Consider the following 17,165-nt stretch of genomic DNA (forward strand, 5'->3'; position numbering starts at 1 on the left):
AAGGGAGCAGGAGGTTTTGGCAAAAAAGATATCAGAAGTGGATGCCAAAACGCAAAATTGTCTGTTATAGCTTTAATATCTTGTGTACAGATCATAATTAGATGGTGGTTTATCATAGTGCGAAGATGTGTGAAAATCACTAATTCTGTCATTAGAAATTGCTTTGAGATTTTTCCCAATGTGTGACAGTACTGCAGATTACTCATTCATAAAACACTTGTAATATACTCTTCTTAGGTTTCAGCCTGTGGTGGCCAAACCCATTTTCTGAAGGCTTAAACCCTCTATCGGTTGAAAATAATCTCCATGGTGTGCTGGTTGATTGGAGTTGATAGGATTGCAGTGGGCAGATGACAGGGCTGGCTGTGCTTCACTGAGGATGACTGCAGTGCAAGCTTTCCATGCTTGGTGCCTGTCTGCCTGCGATGCCAGAACCGTCTGCCAGTCCTCATGCCCTGGCTTGCCTGGCATCTCTCCTTCCCCTGACGGTGGACGGGGATATTCCTGGAAGCCGGATTTACTCCCCTGCAGCCGAGGCGTGGCGCAGCCGCTTCCGACCGTTATTTTTAGTCTTGATGGAGGCTATTGTGCCGTTAATGCTGGCGGTATTTGTTTGGTTGATTTGACACGGGTCTTTCCCACAAATGCCTCCCTTGAGTCTCTCAGCCCTGGAAGATGTACACTAATAATACTTTCTGTGATGTGAAATCAAAACAAAAAGTGCATCATGGCCAAAAATGACAGAATAGGTTGGCACTTCTCTGCACAGTCTTGTTAACTTTCCTTTCAACTCTTTGCTCATTTCCATGCAGTAGCTCATTCAAGTGTCCATTATGAGATCCTTACTGCTGTTTGAAAGCAAAAAGGAAGAAAACAATGGGTCGGAAATGAAGCTGGAAATGAAAGAGAAATGGCCCTGGGAGGGAGAAGGGATGCTGACAGATGCAGCCTGAGCTGATGAGGAGGAGATAAGGGCAGGGTTGTCTCTAAATGAGCTGCTTCTCCATCTCCCACGTCTATCAGTCTGCACTCTCCATCAGCCCTGCACCCTCTACCCACACAGCTACACCCCTTCATTAAGGAGCCCATGGGAACAAGAAAGCTCATTGTCCACCCTGGAATTTTTACCCCTTGCTGCAGAGCCGACCTGTTAACGCCAGCCCTTCTTCCCTCCGCCCACCATTCTTCCTCTCTCCCCTCTCCAGCACTCCCTGAATGAATGCAAATCTTATGAATCGGGCAGTGTGTTGTTAACTCGCTTGATTCGGCCACGGGCGGTTTTATCTTTTGAGATGTCACAAACCACAAGTGAAGCATGTTGTGGTTGGATGAAGTCCAACAAGATTCCAGTGGCTCGCTACAAATAACGAGCTCATATGCTGGAAATATAATAATGTAATTCTCCAACAAGGATATCTGCTGTTTATTTGTACTGCGGCTCAGGTCTTGGTGCATGAGGAAAATACATAGTTGGGTTTTCATGCTGTTGAAACAGCTGCATTTGTCCAAAGCACCTGTTGGGTGTAATCGGGGGAAACAAATGTCATCTTTACCCAAGCTGCGATCACTTAACTGCCCACATTTCCTCCTATTTTTCCAGTTTTAGTGTGATCAGACTGCTCTGGATCAATAACGAGCCAAATGGTGACAAGCAGGCTGGCACCCTGTTGACATGAGCTAAGCTTCAAATCAATAGTGTTCACATTATTCAGAAGAAAGTCACACTTTGTGAAAATGAATGAGCTAAGATAAGATAAGGTAAGACTTTATTAGTCCCACAGTGAGGAAATGTAGCCGTCACAGCAGTATGTGGCCCATTTATATTCACTGACCACTGTAAGATATCTGTGCACAGAAAGGGGGAATGAAATGTTTGTTTTGTTGCGATTAATTATTTAAGAAACGTAAAGGTGTCTGTCAGTACAAAAAGAGCATATTTGTCCCCCAGAAATGAGTCTGGAAAGAGAGTTTGTGGTCCCAAGCGATGTGCTTTAAAATGGTGAGATGTGTCAGCCTGCCCTGGACGTGCTGCTGCCTCTTAGTCTGCTGAAAGCGACAACACACAGTAGTTCAATAATGAGCACGGTGTAATGCACTCAAGGAAAGAAAAACAACACAACATGGGGGTTATTGGAATCAAACAGGAACAGCAGTGACCAATATATTTCAATGAAAAACACAAAAACACAAAGATTAGGGTCGTCTAATGAACCCACAATCCAGATGGTTTTAATAATGAAGGAGATACAAGACTGGGAAAGTATTTGAAATGGAAACCACAAGCCCATGTCTGCATGGTGTCACGCTTCGTAAGTTTATATGGCTACAAAGATGGCAGGAGACAATAGTGCAGTCTTCCACTGATCAAAGTGTTTCGGTATGTGTTACAGACCACTCCGGTGTTCTCACTGTTTTGTAAAATGCTGTGCATTTCCAGTACATGAAGTTACTCTGAAGAATCCACAGCACGTTTCTTCATCGGAAAGTAGATGAGTTGATAACTGTTTGTCCCAAAACGCCATATTCTCTAAAAGGACACGTGCAGTTTACAAAGGAATTTCACAATATCCTGATTTTTATCTTTTCATCTTGACACCAAGACAGAATTTTGTTGAAAACTTTCTTTCTTCCGGGCCCAAGCCAACGTAACCTCTGATGACATCACTCAGGTTCGACTGCTCGACAAAAGTCCATATTCTCTCTAGACATTGTGTAACTGCTCTCACAGGTTGGGTAGACTTCCCATGATGCGCACACCGATTTTGGTGTGTAAAACTGCCACAGTTTCTCTTTAAATTTACTTTTGTGTTTGTGAAATTCTTTTCACCTCTCATTGACACAGATAACTCAGCTCAGGTAAATAAGACCACCCACATGGCTACACACCACTACAGATAATAGTTAAGAGAATTAGGAAGAAGCGACTTCAAAGCAGATGGTGTGAAGATCTGCACACTGTGGTCATGAGTTAAGTCTAAAAAGTAGTCTGTAATGGAGCAAATGTTTGAAGTGATGTAACCATCAGTCGTCCTCCACATCCAGTCGGGTGAAGTAAAATGTTATCCTGGCTCCTTCGTCTGTATCGTACAAAGCCTGGCAGGTGTACATCCCGGCTGCATCCTTCCGAAGCTCCTCTATGACTAAATTCGAGGTGTTAACAGGCACCTGCATGTGGCCGAGGCCGTCGGACTGAGACTGAAGCTTTGGGCCCTGTCCGTAGTTGTGTGCTACAGCTACGTTATTATCAGTTCCTGGTTTGGTGAAGCCCCAGATGAAGATGGTGGGCATAATGGAGCCACAGTCCAAGGTGACTGAGCCTCCCACAGTCGCAGCAGCATGGGAACGAATGTATTCCACCTCCTCGGGGTCAAGTATCTCCAGACCTGTAACACAAGACAGCCAGGGTCAGTTACTGTAATTGTGTGGCAAGAAAAGTTATCGTGTTGTTTAGTGAACAGGATGAAAACTGTCTCAGTACAGACATATTTATTTATTAGTAAGTGTCTTCAGAAGCCTTTTTCAAGACCTCACACTTTGTTGAAAGTAGATTGCTTCAGCTCTAGAAGATAAACAACACATAATGAACTACTTGTAGCTGATCTGCCTCTGGCCCATTTGATAGATCAAGTTTTATGACTCACCGTCTGGCTGTGTTCAGCACTTTCACAAAATAACCACACCAGCTTGTGATGAAGAGAACGTCTATCTGCCTCAACTTGTCTCCAACGAAACATCTTTGTCAAACTAAACTGGTGTAGAATAAACCTTTACCTTGTAGAGGAAGCCAGCAGAGGAGCAAGCAGAGGTGGAGAATCATCTTCAGACTCCACAACGGTGCCACAAAGCTCAGACTGGAAATCTCAAGTCAGAAAGCTATTTAAAGCCTTTCACAGTGATGATGGCGTGTCTCCTCTCCAGTCCACACTGCCGTACACTGAGAGTGACTGAGCGATGCTGCACGACTCACACGGAGAATTCTTTCAAACTGCATTGGATCCACTTTAAATTATTCATCAATGCTTCCACCTCCCCACTGTCGCTCCATTTTGCCTGTCTCTCCAGCTCTCCACTGACTGGGTTAATGGCTATAGACCTGATAGCGAAACGTGTAGGGTGTCAGGATGAGGCCATCTCTTCATATATTATTGAATAATGGCCTTTTCAGAGATTCCATAACTTTCAATGTGAAATGAAAACGAGGGCCCAGCAAGTTTGGAAAATTGACGTGGAGGCTCCTGTACAAACTCATACGAGTTATTATTTACGAAGAGGCATGCAACCAGAGTAAAATCACCTCTGATTCATGCCATCTAGTCTTCTAACTAGTTTTCTCGTGGCTCAGCATTGCGTAATCTCCAAATTTAGACTCATTGAAGCAGTGCACCAGACGCTTAAAAATGCATGATTTACATGAATCACGTATTCATGTGTTAGTCCCCAAATGCTTGAATACTTGTTGAAGTAGAACACTCATGCAAGGATCTCTGTTGTAACACAAAAGTCTGTGTTTAGACCAGATTTAGGAGGAGACAAACAGTGAGCATCATTAGTGATGCCACATAGCAGCGTCCAGTAAAAACTGAGCCCCTGGCTGGTGTTCGGCCCTGCTAGCTGCAACCGAAGAGGCTGAAGCTCAGCATGGCTGCCCTGCATGCAGTCCATAAACCTGCTCCCAGTGGAGGCAGACCCAGACAGAGGAGAAGGCTGTAATTAGTAGGGGCTTATATATTTAGAGAGCTGCTGGAAGACAAACAGATGTAAGACATTTGCAGTATAAAACAACATGGTTTCTGAGGGCAGAGTGGACTGGCAGATAAAAGATGTAAACACATTGCACAATGATGTTTCTGATGCCAACGAGTATCTTCGATGAGAAACGACTGAGCTGAAGATTTGTGTCCGCAGTGTTGTAATATCTTTAAAGATGAATTAGTGCAGTTGCCTAATTTCTATTTTACAGGAGACACAAGAGAATAAGATGAACTTATTCATGGTTACAATCGATATAAAGATTACTGATTGTGACTGGCTTGATGTGATTTGTCTATGTGAACACTACATGTAGGCATCCAGATGGTTTATGTGGTAGTCCAAAAAGTGTGTATCATGTTCTGTTTTTCTGCAGAAGAAACACCAACACTAGAATTATTGCCTCGCGGCTGTACGTCTCTGCCACCCAGTCAAGTTCCTGACTTATAATGTTGAATAATGGCCAGAAAAGTGTTTTTACAACAATATTATAATGTCACTGTGACGGTGACCTTTGACCTTTGTGATATGACATGTCACCACTTCATCATTTTAGCCTCTTAGAGAGTCGTGTGAAATGAATCCTGGAGTTGAAGCCACAAATGGTTTTGGTGAGGTCACAGTGACCTTGGACCTTTGGCGACCAATATCGATTCTGTCCATCCTTAAGTCCAAGTAAATGTTTGGTGTCACATTTAGAGAGAGTTTCTCAAGACCAATGCCATCTCTTATAATGAGGCCAAGGTCACATGGTGACACCTGAGAAAGTTCCAGTAATTAAAGAGGACTCTGGGATTTGATTGAAAGCTCTGGGAATTATAAATGTGTTGATCTTGCCCTACAAATGTGATAGATTCTAGTTAATCTAATCACCGTAAATCAGACCTTAGATAAGTTTAAAAATTATTGGGCACATGACAAATTCAAGGCCATGCCAATGCAGCAAAGCTTCTAACACAACTGCTTTGCAGCTGCTACATGATGTCCAGTATGACAAAGGAGAGTAGGAGTGTGATTTGTCATTAATGGGACCAGTAAGTACTGGTTGGAGTAAGAGCTGACCAAATTCTTTACTGGTGAAGCACATCCTTTCTAAGCACTGCAGTCCTGCACACAAGGGCCTGCCACATCTGCTGGCTGCCTGCCTGATTTGCTGCCTGGCTGCTCACAACTTTTTTTTTTTTTTATAAAGGGAAGGAAGAAGACCAGGCGACTGGAAAATGTGAGTCGTTTGAAAAACATAATGTTTTGGATGGTGGTCGGTGGTGGGGGGGTTAGTTGGACTTGGTTGGGAGTTAGCGAAAAAGGAAAAGTTGCATCTTATCTGGCCCTTTTTAGACCCGTAAAAGCTTTCAGGTGCAGTGCCCCATCGAGCGGATCCGGCCAGGCCAAGCTCCAGCAACTTTTTTTGTTCTTGGCAGCAGATGAGAGAAGAGAATCAAACCCAGATAGCTGAGACTATATAGGAATCTGCGTAACACATTACTGCCGCCCCAACATGTGCCACACGCCTAGACTGTGAGCTCTTGGCTGCACTTTATTTAAAAGCAAAGCTGGCAAAACAGGTGGGTGCCTTGAGCGTGCCCTATGATTAGATCAGTCATTACCACTGGCATTGTTGAAAGCAAAGCTAACCTCCCGTTTCAAAGGACCACCTGTATTGGAATGTGTTACTAAAGCTCAACAGAAGATGATTCAATCTCTGGATGAGGAGAATAATCTGTGCTGGCTTACAGTGAGGATGTGTGTTTTCACTTACCAACTAATGAGATTCTGATTTTATTTTATTTTCCTCTTTGACAGAAAAGTGCTGTGCAAGCACTGTGTTTGTTTTTGTTTTTTTATGAGAGTTGTCCAGGGTCCTGTGATGTCGACATCCTCTTATCTGTAAGTGTACCTGTCCTCTGTTCCTCAGACAGCTCATGCTAGCGTGACGTGTCCTCCTCCTCCCTTCTTTTTTTATTTTTTTTTATCACTTGACGGTTGTGGAGCGAGGCTGTCGTACTACACTTGCTCGACAAGCTAACATATATTAGCCAGCCCACCGTATATTTCTGCTCCATCATCATTTATCTGCCAGGCAGTCAGACTGGAGGTAAGCAAAGCTGTGCAGAGGTTTGCGCTCGTAAAACACGAAGGCCGACCCCGTGACCTCCCTTCCCCTCATGGCTCACTTCTCATCTCACAGCCTCAGACCTTACCATGCTGGCCTCGGCAGAGGGCTCCCTGTCGGGCCTCCACCTGAATCACTGAGCAGAGCACAGCCACAGCTGACTGGCCTTGGACCAAGGGCAGAAGGAAGGGGCCTCTCTCCTCCACTGAGCCCCAGGAGTACACAAGCACAAAATATTGTTTTGAAAAAAAAACACAGGTTACAGCTAGATTCTGCAGTTCTGCAGGCGTGCATTTGTTTTCTCACTAATATTCAGATCCAGGTTGGTAATTGAAAAAATAGATCTTTCTAGACTTTCTAGAGTCAATCCAGTGATTTGCATTGGAAACAAGTATCAAAAGTAGATCACACAATACATACGTACATACAGCAGGACAGAAGTTGGACATTTTGGGAAATTGGCTTGCTGGATAAATTTACAGCTAAATTAGCAGCTGTGTAGTTTAGAATAAACAGTTAGCTTGGCTCTGTGCAAAGGTTAAAAAAAAATTAAAATTAAAAAAAAAAAAAAGACAATACCACCTTGCTCACTAACACATTTTTTAATTTTTTGTTGTTGTTTTTTTAATTTATTTTTTCATGTTTACATTTTTTTTCCGAGATTTGTTTCATCCTTCTCCCAATCTGTCTGTAGCTAAATATTTACCATACAGTGGAAAATGTCTTTCCCCCCAAAAAAAATCTAACCATCACTTTCAGGCAAACAGCAGTAATTATGTGAATACTACAAAATAGAGACACACATTCTGTATGTCTGAAATAATTCATCTCTTAATCAATCTTCCAAATGGAAATCTTGTCTTTGTTATATGCTTTTTGTATTGACAAAGAGGACTTGTTCTGATTTTGAATAACATTCATAAATTTCCTCTTATATCCAAGCTGGTGTAGATTTGGCATTTGTACAGCACAAAACTTAAATTATGTTCTGTAGTTTAATGTTTACTTTTTTGTTTTTCTCAAAATAAGAAAAAGATGTCATTGGGGTTTAGATTATTTAACTTGTTCCCAATTAAAATCAGTTTATGTAAACAATTTACATGAATCAAGTGTTATTCTCTTGAGATTAGTGGAAAGATATGCTTATCCTGTCTTGTTTCAAGATGTTTACACTCGCAGTCCTGTAACAAGAGAACCGACACTGGATCGAACTGAAGTAGTTTCACTCCACTGACAGAAGAATACATTGTTCAGCCTCAGTCAGACGGTCATTTTTTACAGTGTGCTGCTCTGATGTGCAGCTTGCAACATGCTAGGTTGGGTATGAAAGCCAGAGGACTATAGAGTGCCTGGCACTCTCTGCTCTGGTGAAGCCGAAAGCAGGTCCATGTCAGGGACCGTGTGTGAAGTCCTGGACCGGGAAAGAGCCCGATGGGGATTCTGGTCTAAGCACCATCGAGGCCTTCGGCAAACAGCATGTGCAAAGGCTTTGGAGGCAAATGTAGCGTGGAGTATTTATGTACTGAGCAAAGCCTTGACCCCTGTGCTTCAGGATTCAAGGAGCAGATATGTCACATTCAGTCATGACCTCTTCAACCACTGGCACAAGAGCACCGCGTCCGGATCAGCCTCCCTCCACCACCAGCCTTTCTCCCTGCGGGACACTCACGCTGCTCCTTGTTCAGCTGTTTAGTGTACAGTAGCTCATACCCACAATCCTCTCTGAGCAGGTGGTCTGTCATTGGCCTCTTTGTTTTCCAGTCTCCCACGGCAGCTGAGGCCAGGGAACAAGAGAAACATGCAATAATCCAGCACTTTAGCCTTTTTTGGCTGCGCTTTCACTGGCTTAATTCATTTAGTCAGAATGTCGTATCATAGGGGTGAGGAGTGAGCATGAGTATTTCACTTTGTGGTTTTACATAATGTGTTTTCTAAAGCCTACAGGGCCACACTGAGGGAGACGGAGACTGCAGCAAGTTCAGTTTAAATGTTACACCACAATCAAAAAGTGTTTATCGTTAAAAGGGACAACAAAACTGATTTAGTTAAGGATCAGTTATTCATTTAAACATATTCTTCTTTACAGTCTTGGGATATGTTCTCTATTGTTGTACTCAAAGGGGCTTGTGTTATTGAGGTCAGTAAAAAGTACAAAAAAAACAACAACTGTTTGTTACAACCTGCTCCCATCATCAGGTCGTGGTTTTGTTTTGTTGCACATTTTCAGTTATCTCTTACAGTTTTATGTTTCAGATGTCTTGACTTGCTGCCCTTGTGTCTTCCCGACTGTTGATTGGCTGCCGCGTCCTGATTGTGTGCACCTGCATCCTATTGTCTTCCCGCCCTCTTGTGTATATAGTCTGTTTCTTACCTTCTGTGCCAGTTCATTGTTGTACCTGTAGTGCTCATTGTGCCAGTTTCCCCCAGTGTTTCCTCGTTGTAAGTCTGCCTGTTTTCCTGCGCTGCCTTTATGCCTGTCGCTTTTGTTCAGATGCCAGGTTTTTGAACTGTTGTTTTTTCTTGCGGCCTCCCTCCCTGTCAGGTTTTGCAAATCTTCAAGAGACTGAACTTTTACCAGGAAGTTGGTCAGGACATTTTTCAAAAACCTAAAAATACAGCATGCTTTCAAAAAGGATTAGCAGGAGTATGTCATAAATGGGCTGAAACACGGGTATTTAAATTGCTTTGGGAATGCTAACTTCATTTTTTTCCCTTAGTGCCAGATGACATATTTTGTTGTCACTGTGACCCTTGTTTTACGGTTCAAACGGTTCATACTGCCACATTTGGGGATCACTTTGTATTATTATTCAGTTCATCGGCAGCTGTACAACAGTAAATTATCACAGTCTCAACAGAAGCAGCGCTGTGGCATGTCGACAAATGTTGAGATGTTTCCAGTTAACCAAAAATTAGCTTTAAAAAAGCCTTCAAACATGACAGTTAAAATTACTGTTTCATTTCCACTGGTATAACAGAGTTGTCAAACATGGTTTAACTCTTTCGTCTTCCAGGAAAAAAAAAAAAAAAAAAAAAAATCCTGTGTGTGTGTAATTTACGAGCACACCACTAATTTCTGTAAAAGTGGGGGTGTGAACGTGCAGGATGCTGGTTGGCACGATGCTCACTGATTCCAGACTGGCAGAACTCGCAGTCGGAGAGGAAGTCTGATAGCTCTTGCATTAGAGGTTGTTGGGCTTGGTCGGGATCCCACGAAACAGAATTAGTTTCGGAGATGTATATCTTATCTTACAGATGTTTACTTAAAAAAAAAAAAAAAAATCAGGTTTGAAATGTATAAAAACATTTCCATAAAATCACCGATTTTATACATGGAATCATGCAATCATCATACATGGCAATTGCACTTAAATTCATAATAATGGGTTAATGTGTCTTTAGGCAAGAACTTGTTTAAAACATAAAGAATTAATACAGAGTTGATCAAGGGACTACTAAAGTCATCAGAGTTGGTTGTCTAGAAACCTTATATCTTTGCCAGATATCATGGCGATTGATCAAATTGTTGAGATATTGCTAAAAGCCAGGAACCTGAACCTGCACATTGCGTCAGAAGAACATTTCAATGGGAATCTCCAAAATTTGAAGGATTAATCCTCTTGCGTCCATTAAAAGTCTACACAACATTTTATCTCGACACATGAAGTTGCTGATATGAAGACCATAGTGTTGTGCAGACCAAAAAACTGGCGTTACCATCCCTAGACCATGTATGACTAAAATAGAAATCACTAAATAATTCTGTACTTTATGATTAACTTGAACCTACTGTGACCTGTTTCCATCATTTGCTTATAGTCTCAAAAAAAAAAAAATCGAAATTCATGAGCAGTCTTTAGTCTATCACCCCACCTGTCTGTTGACTCTAGTATGAGCCACTGCAACCAGCAATCACTTTTCACACTCACATAATATGCATCAGACATCATTGCTATGAAAATACTGCCATTAAATCTTTTTGTTATCTTTATCATCCAAGATTTAGTGACGTTGAATCTGTGAGAGCACCAAATAAGCATGCATATCATGTTTTTAAGATTTGATGAGTTGGAGGTGGCTGACTTGTAAAGATACAGTCAACAGGGATGTTGGACTTGATGCAATGCACTAAAACGAACATATGAATTTAAAGAGAGGCTGTGATGCTGGTTTATTTGTTTTTCAGGGTTTTCTCGTGCTTCTGAACCTAAATTTGATCCACTTGATTAAACATTAAATAGTGTTTACCTCATCCCTCTGAAACTGGATCACATTTTTTTTATTATGCAAATCTTGCACACATTAAAGAAAGTGTGTTTAATTTAAAACAAACTTTCCTGCCAGCTTGACATTCAGCTGTAGTCTTGGACTTGACTGGACAGTTTCTTGTAACATTCTGTACAGATGTTTTCTATGTAACGGTAAAACCCACCACCCACAAGAAACCGCTTCTTCCCATCTTTTTGTCCCTTCTGCTGCTTTACAAGCTTCTTAAATGTATACTTGCTCATTCTTACCTGGGTTCTGCCATTTACTTATATGGAGGCAGTCTCAAGAGCTTTTTACATGGGAGCTAACCTCCGGGTTGAATTTTCTGTATGAAGTGTTTAAAGTGATCTAGTATGGTGGAGTAAATGACAGTGTAGACATGCACACTCTATCACTGGCTGAAAAACTATTTCCAGACACACAAACATATTTTTTATTTGTTTAGTTTTTGTCTCCGATGAAGAATGAAAATAAATCAGAACAAATATCTGACATGGAGCCATACCCCACTTTTCCACAAACTACTTTTCTACAGACTCTCTCATGAATGTAAAATGTTTCATTCACACACACAGTGGCCACAAAAACAATCAACAACAGAGGTAAACAACAAATGAGCTGCAGTACAGCCTACAAGTTTCGCAGGGTTACACAATCTATGTTACAGGCTGTATCTTGCTCATGTCGCTTTCTCCACTTGCTGCTTGGTTTTTGTAAGGTAAAGACATTAAAGCATTACACTTTTTTTCAAAAACAAACTTGAACCCTGGAGTGCTTTCCCCATCTGGAAGCAGTAGAGGACTTGTCTAAAAGATAAAAATGATATGAATCGCTGCTGGCAACTCAAATGTCCAGTCTGGGATCAATTACACAGACAGGATTCAGAGAAAGAGGAGGGAGCACAGATTCTGTATCATGGTTGGGTCCAGCATAGGCATGTAGCCCACATACACCCACACACAAACACACACGCACTAAAAAAAACTGCTGTGTGACCTGCAGCTTATGTGCACTGTTCCCAGTGTCTGATTATGGATTGGCTGAGACCGCATGCTGCCACGTTCCCGCCCCACTCGCACACTGCATTTAACAAGCGACTGATGGTAGTTCCAGATGAGGCCGCTCTCAGCCAGCTGCTGTCATGTGGCTTAGAGCAAAGATTTGTGCTCGGATCAATAGAATAAACTGGTTGTCTCTTTTACAGCTCTTTGCACTTTTATAGTGTAGACCAAACAAGTAAATTACTCAATTTCAAAGATTATTTTCCAACTTTGTGTTCAGTGTCCAACATTTTCCAACTTTTCTAGACCCAGAATTGGTTCAGCCCCATGAACACATCTGCCAAGCAGTCTTGGCGAAATGCATTGTGGGATGCTTAAGACGAGAGTGGAGGAGGGTCGTAATTGAATATGAATAACACAAAGTAAAAACAGGCAGGCCAACCAGGAGGGGAGAATGGGAGGAAGACAAAAGGATTTAATAAGATCCAGATTGTTTGGAGCTCGCACTGTTTCAAAAGCAGACTCTGCCATATGTACGTATGCGCTCGCCGTGTTACTTTGACGCCTGAGCGGGCATGGCCAGGCATTCACAGCTTTACAAAAGGTCACGGCAACACCTCCAGCACCCATAACCTTTTTTTTAGGGTCAAGCTTCAATTGACAAATAGTGCAGGACCTCACCTCATGTGGCTCATTACCCCCACAGATGTAAATACACACAGTTGCAACTGGTCGGATGTGACACATTATTGTACAGTGATGGATTTGTAGGCTTCTTACAGGCACCACATTTTACTCAGATTACAAACAATAAATATTGAATAACATGTATTCATCAGTTAGTTTTCATTAGTTATTTAATTGTCTGCTCTGGATAACAGATATTTAATGTCTTCTCATGTTTCAATTATTTCCTTTTTTGACCCTATTTTCTCTTTCAAAATATGTTAATAATTGGTATTCATTCTTCCATCCTCCTTGCAATTTTCAATAACTACTATTTGTTGATTTTAGACTTTGTTGATTTCCACTATTTCAAAGGCATTGTTTTATTGATTCATTACATAATTAATGCTTTGTGTACTTATGTTAAGGTTTATCAACAGAGGAAACACGGCTGCACGAACTCAAGACAAATTGTATGCACATAATAATTCAGTGCCATCGAGGCATTAAAGTGACAGTTTAAACACATTCACCATTACTTATCTTCTTCTCGGAGTGACACACGACCTGTGTTTATGCTGGATGGTGCCACCAAAGGAGGGGAATGGTCAGTGATTAAAATTCCTCAGAGTAACTCTACTGCCATCTACTGTTGGCTCTTGTTTGCCACTATGGTATACAGTACAGTACACCGGTATATTTACTGAACTATGGATAAACGTTGAGTATATTTGAGAGCATACAGGCCCTCCAGGAAGGGTTTTCTTCCTTCCTCACTAATTCAACCAACTGTGATTTTCAATGATCCAACCACAAATTTCATAAACTATTGGAAATCCTTCTCATTTTTTTGATGAGGATGACCATAACCTTTATTGAAACTTGATGTTTGTATGGTTTATTTTGGTATATTCTTTGTTTTCCAATTCATTTATTAATCCTCTTCCACTAGGGGAGACAACATTTTTATCTTTTTGTTATCTTGTTCAGATCAACACTGCTTTCAGTGTTCTAATCACTGAACTTGGACTACCCAACTAAACATTACCTTAATTCATCACCATCCTGGGCTGAATCCAAAACAACTTGGCCATCTACTCCAGAGAATTGGCCACAGGGGTATTCAGGTGTGCCAACAACCTTGATCATAACACAAACAAGACTGTGGAGAATAGATTGACTTCCACAGGAACCCAGATGCTCGTCTCCCCCCGGTAATCATCAATATCTTGTACACACAGGAGAGTCAATTATATATATCAAAACTGCAGATAGGACGAGAACAGTCTGACGTGCAGGAAGATCTTACTGTCCCAAAATAGACAGCTCAACATGTCACCATTTCCAGTCTGAATTCCTGTCAGTAAAAACTTGCCCATCATTGCTTGGTTTTACTGGGCAGCCGGTCATTTCTGTTTCTGCTGGCTGCCCTCCACCAAAGAGCTGCAGGATTTTAAAGTAAGTAAGGGTGCGATGAAAACAGGGTGTTGCTGACTTTGCCCATCTGGGAATCCACCTATTTGAGATACTTGTACTGTGCATGTGTGGCTGCGCCAGCTACCAATGTCACCAATTTAACCCAATTACAATTACACTTTCAATAAAATACACACAAGACTGTCTGACCGCAAGACTGAACACACATTAATCTGCGCAGGGCTGCTGATTATTAGGTTAATAATGCTATTAGTCAATGCCAGCTACATATTGCCACTTTTTTTCGTGCTTCACTGCATTCTCAAGTTGACCCTTTTCTGTTTGAGACATTTAGGATTACAATAACATCTGGGCATGGATGTCAAGACTGCTCAACTTTAATTTGTTGCCATGCACCTGCTTTGTCCATTTTTTTTGCTGTCTTACTTTCTTGCATGTTACATAACAGTCATTGTGTGCAACAGAAAATCTCCTTATTTGTGGGTGAAGTTCAGCATTAAAATGTATTATTTCGACATGCACCTTTTGCACAAACACATTTATGGCATAAAGAATAGTTTGATTTCATTTTTTTGAATATGAGAAACAACTTTCATACAGTGTGTGCTTGTACAAATACGCACACACACACACACACACACACACACACACACACACACACACACACACACGTAAGGGCTCTTTCTGTTGAATACGTGTTGCTTTCTGATGGACTCCCTTTCCACTCTGAAAGCGGTGGTTGAGATGGTTGGTGAGGGACTTGACTTTCCATTGTATCAAACACAATGGCATGGGTAGTGTTTGTCACCACGGAAACCATCAGTTTCTTGGCAACATTCACATCAGCTTGACTGTAAGACAGATACTAACGATGGGATCCCAGCAGTCGACTGAAATAAGAGTTTTATGTCAGCTGGCGAAGGCTGTGGCGTTGTTGGAAAACCACGCAGGTAAGAGGGGAAATAATGAGGTACGGAAAGCTTTTTCTTTTAAGGTCTCAAACCGAAGAGTGTGCACAGACGAGCAGCTGCTGACAGGTGTTTTGTGAAGACAGAAACCAGACATTTAGGAATGAGTCCTGCCGTCTGTAATGTTCTCAAATGATAAACGTGAATCACCATCATCATAAATGTCAACCTGCTCAAGTAAAATAACGTTCCTGGCACGCAGCGGGAGTCGAGCCACAAGTTGTTTATCCGTAAGAGTAATTCACCCACTCGGACTGACCTCCGCACCTCCCTGCCTTTTTTAATTAGTCATTTATGAGTGTTCAGCCTAAAGAGATGCAGAGTGAGCGTCCCAACTACTAGATGTTTGGAGGCAAACCTTTACAGTTAAAGATTCATATTGACTTCATTGTTACGATTATTTTTGTTTCAAATCCCTGTTTTTATATATCATGTTACAGAAAGGTCTCCTCAGATACATTTGCCTGCTTATTTTTCTCTGTAGCGCCATCACATTCCCTAAGGGTAAACCAATTTACATTCTTGTTTTGCTCTTCAGATCCATGCCAGTTTCCATGACAACATAGTTTCACTTTCCCATCCTCTCTGTCTCACTCTCTCTGCCCCCACCCCACTTTCTCCTGTTCTCTCATTTCCCACTGCTCCTTTATGCGCTCTTGACCTTCCTCAAATGTTTCATTTTTTTTTCTTTCTGTCCAAATTCCTTTTTTCATTTGACACCTAATTGAGCTAATTTCTCCGCTTGTTGCATACCTGCAAGAAATAATGGACCCGAACGCAGTACTCTCTGTCTGCAGGCTGTTTTAGTCACTCTTAAATACCTCCAGGCCGGTCTGTTGGGCAGACCTTGATGTCCGGTGCTCAAAAATATTGAATCAAAAACTATGTGCAGCAGGGTATTCTTTCCCTTGATTAAAAAAAAACAAAAAACATACACTTGTTTGGCAATTACTGTGTCTACACAGCAGCATGGAGCACTTAAAAAGAACAAAGAGCAAGGAGAACAAGATGAAGAAACATATTGCCTCGTCTCTGGGCGTATTTCTATTCCAATTTGGTACTGAATATCAGAATGATGTGGAGGTACACATACATCTCTACCAAATGGTCATAATTAAAAAAAAAACTCAAGCTTTTTAATCATCCGCAGTGATTTAAAATGTCTGCAGCCAACAGGTGTGATGGTGCTTCTTCAGCTCATAAATGCCAGCACTCTTTATTTTGTCTGGAAGAAGAAGGTCAAGCAGAATGGCGGCTGGTCAGGCAGTCGCCGCAACTCATGTTTTTTTTTTATTTTTTTAGTATGAGATTATTTTCACAGCTCTGCCTTGACCCTGATCCACTGCAGGTTTGTGTTTTATCGCTCTCCTCTCTAGAATAAATCACTGCTACGTCTTCCTCAAGGATTACATTGCATGTTTCCTTCTTTAATATTCAACCGGTTGTCCCATTAAAAGAAGAAAAAAAAAAAACATGGTAGTTTCATTCTTCTTCAAAAACACAGTCGGTGGACCAAGAAACCAACAACCTGGTGAGAGGCAATCCCTGCAGGTACATGTAGGCTAAGTATGAATCATGTATTTTCTTTCTGATAGCGGCAGTTACTTTGAGTGGTTTTAGCAGCAGCCAGCACCGGGGAGGTGTCCCGTAAATGTCTTCCGCTGCTCCGAGGTGTTGCGAGGGCTTTCTCCTCACACCAGGAATTGACAGTATTGTGCCATATCTGGCTTTCCAAGGCAAAACTTCACGCAGAGTCTTTGTTCATTTTAAAATACCTATAAGGCAATAATAAATGCCTTCACTTGAGGGGATGTCACCGAGGCTTATTTCTGCTACCCACACCACTAGAGGGAGCATTCATCTTAAAAACAAAAGCAGGTTTAAAGAGTGCAACAACTGGATCCTCACTGAGGAACTTTGTAATGGTTCCCCTTCAGCATAAAGTGCCCGAGCCCAGTTCTC

The 17,165-nt window shown here is 41.7% G+C and overlaps 1 protein-coding gene across 1 annotated transcript; it reads right to left on the minus strand.

The window, feature by feature from the left end:
- Positions 1-2,138: 2,138 nt before the first annotated feature.
- Positions 2,139-3,846, minus strand: LOC138631395 (V-set and immunoglobulin domain-containing protein 10-like 2). The gene is made up of 2 exons (XM_069716307.1): positions 3,772-3,846; positions 2,139-3,383 (listed from the first exon to the last, which is right to left on the minus strand). The coding sequence occupies exons 1-2, from the start codon at positions 3,815-3,817 to the stop codon at positions 3,022-3,024; spliced, it is 408 nt and encodes a 135-aa protein (XP_069572408.1). The 5' UTR covers positions 3,818-3,846; the 3' UTR covers positions 2,139-3,021.
- Positions 3,847-17,165: the final 13,319 nt, after the last annotated feature.

This window comes from Brachyistius frenatus, unplaced genomic scaffold (assembly GCF_029030835.1).
Source record: "Brachyistius frenatus isolate BFR_SWC_R1_liver_20210118 unplaced genomic scaffold, ASM2903083v1 Contig_155, whole genome shotgun sequence".
NCBI lineage: Eukaryota > Metazoa > Chordata > Actinopteri > Embiotocidae > Brachyistius > Brachyistius frenatus.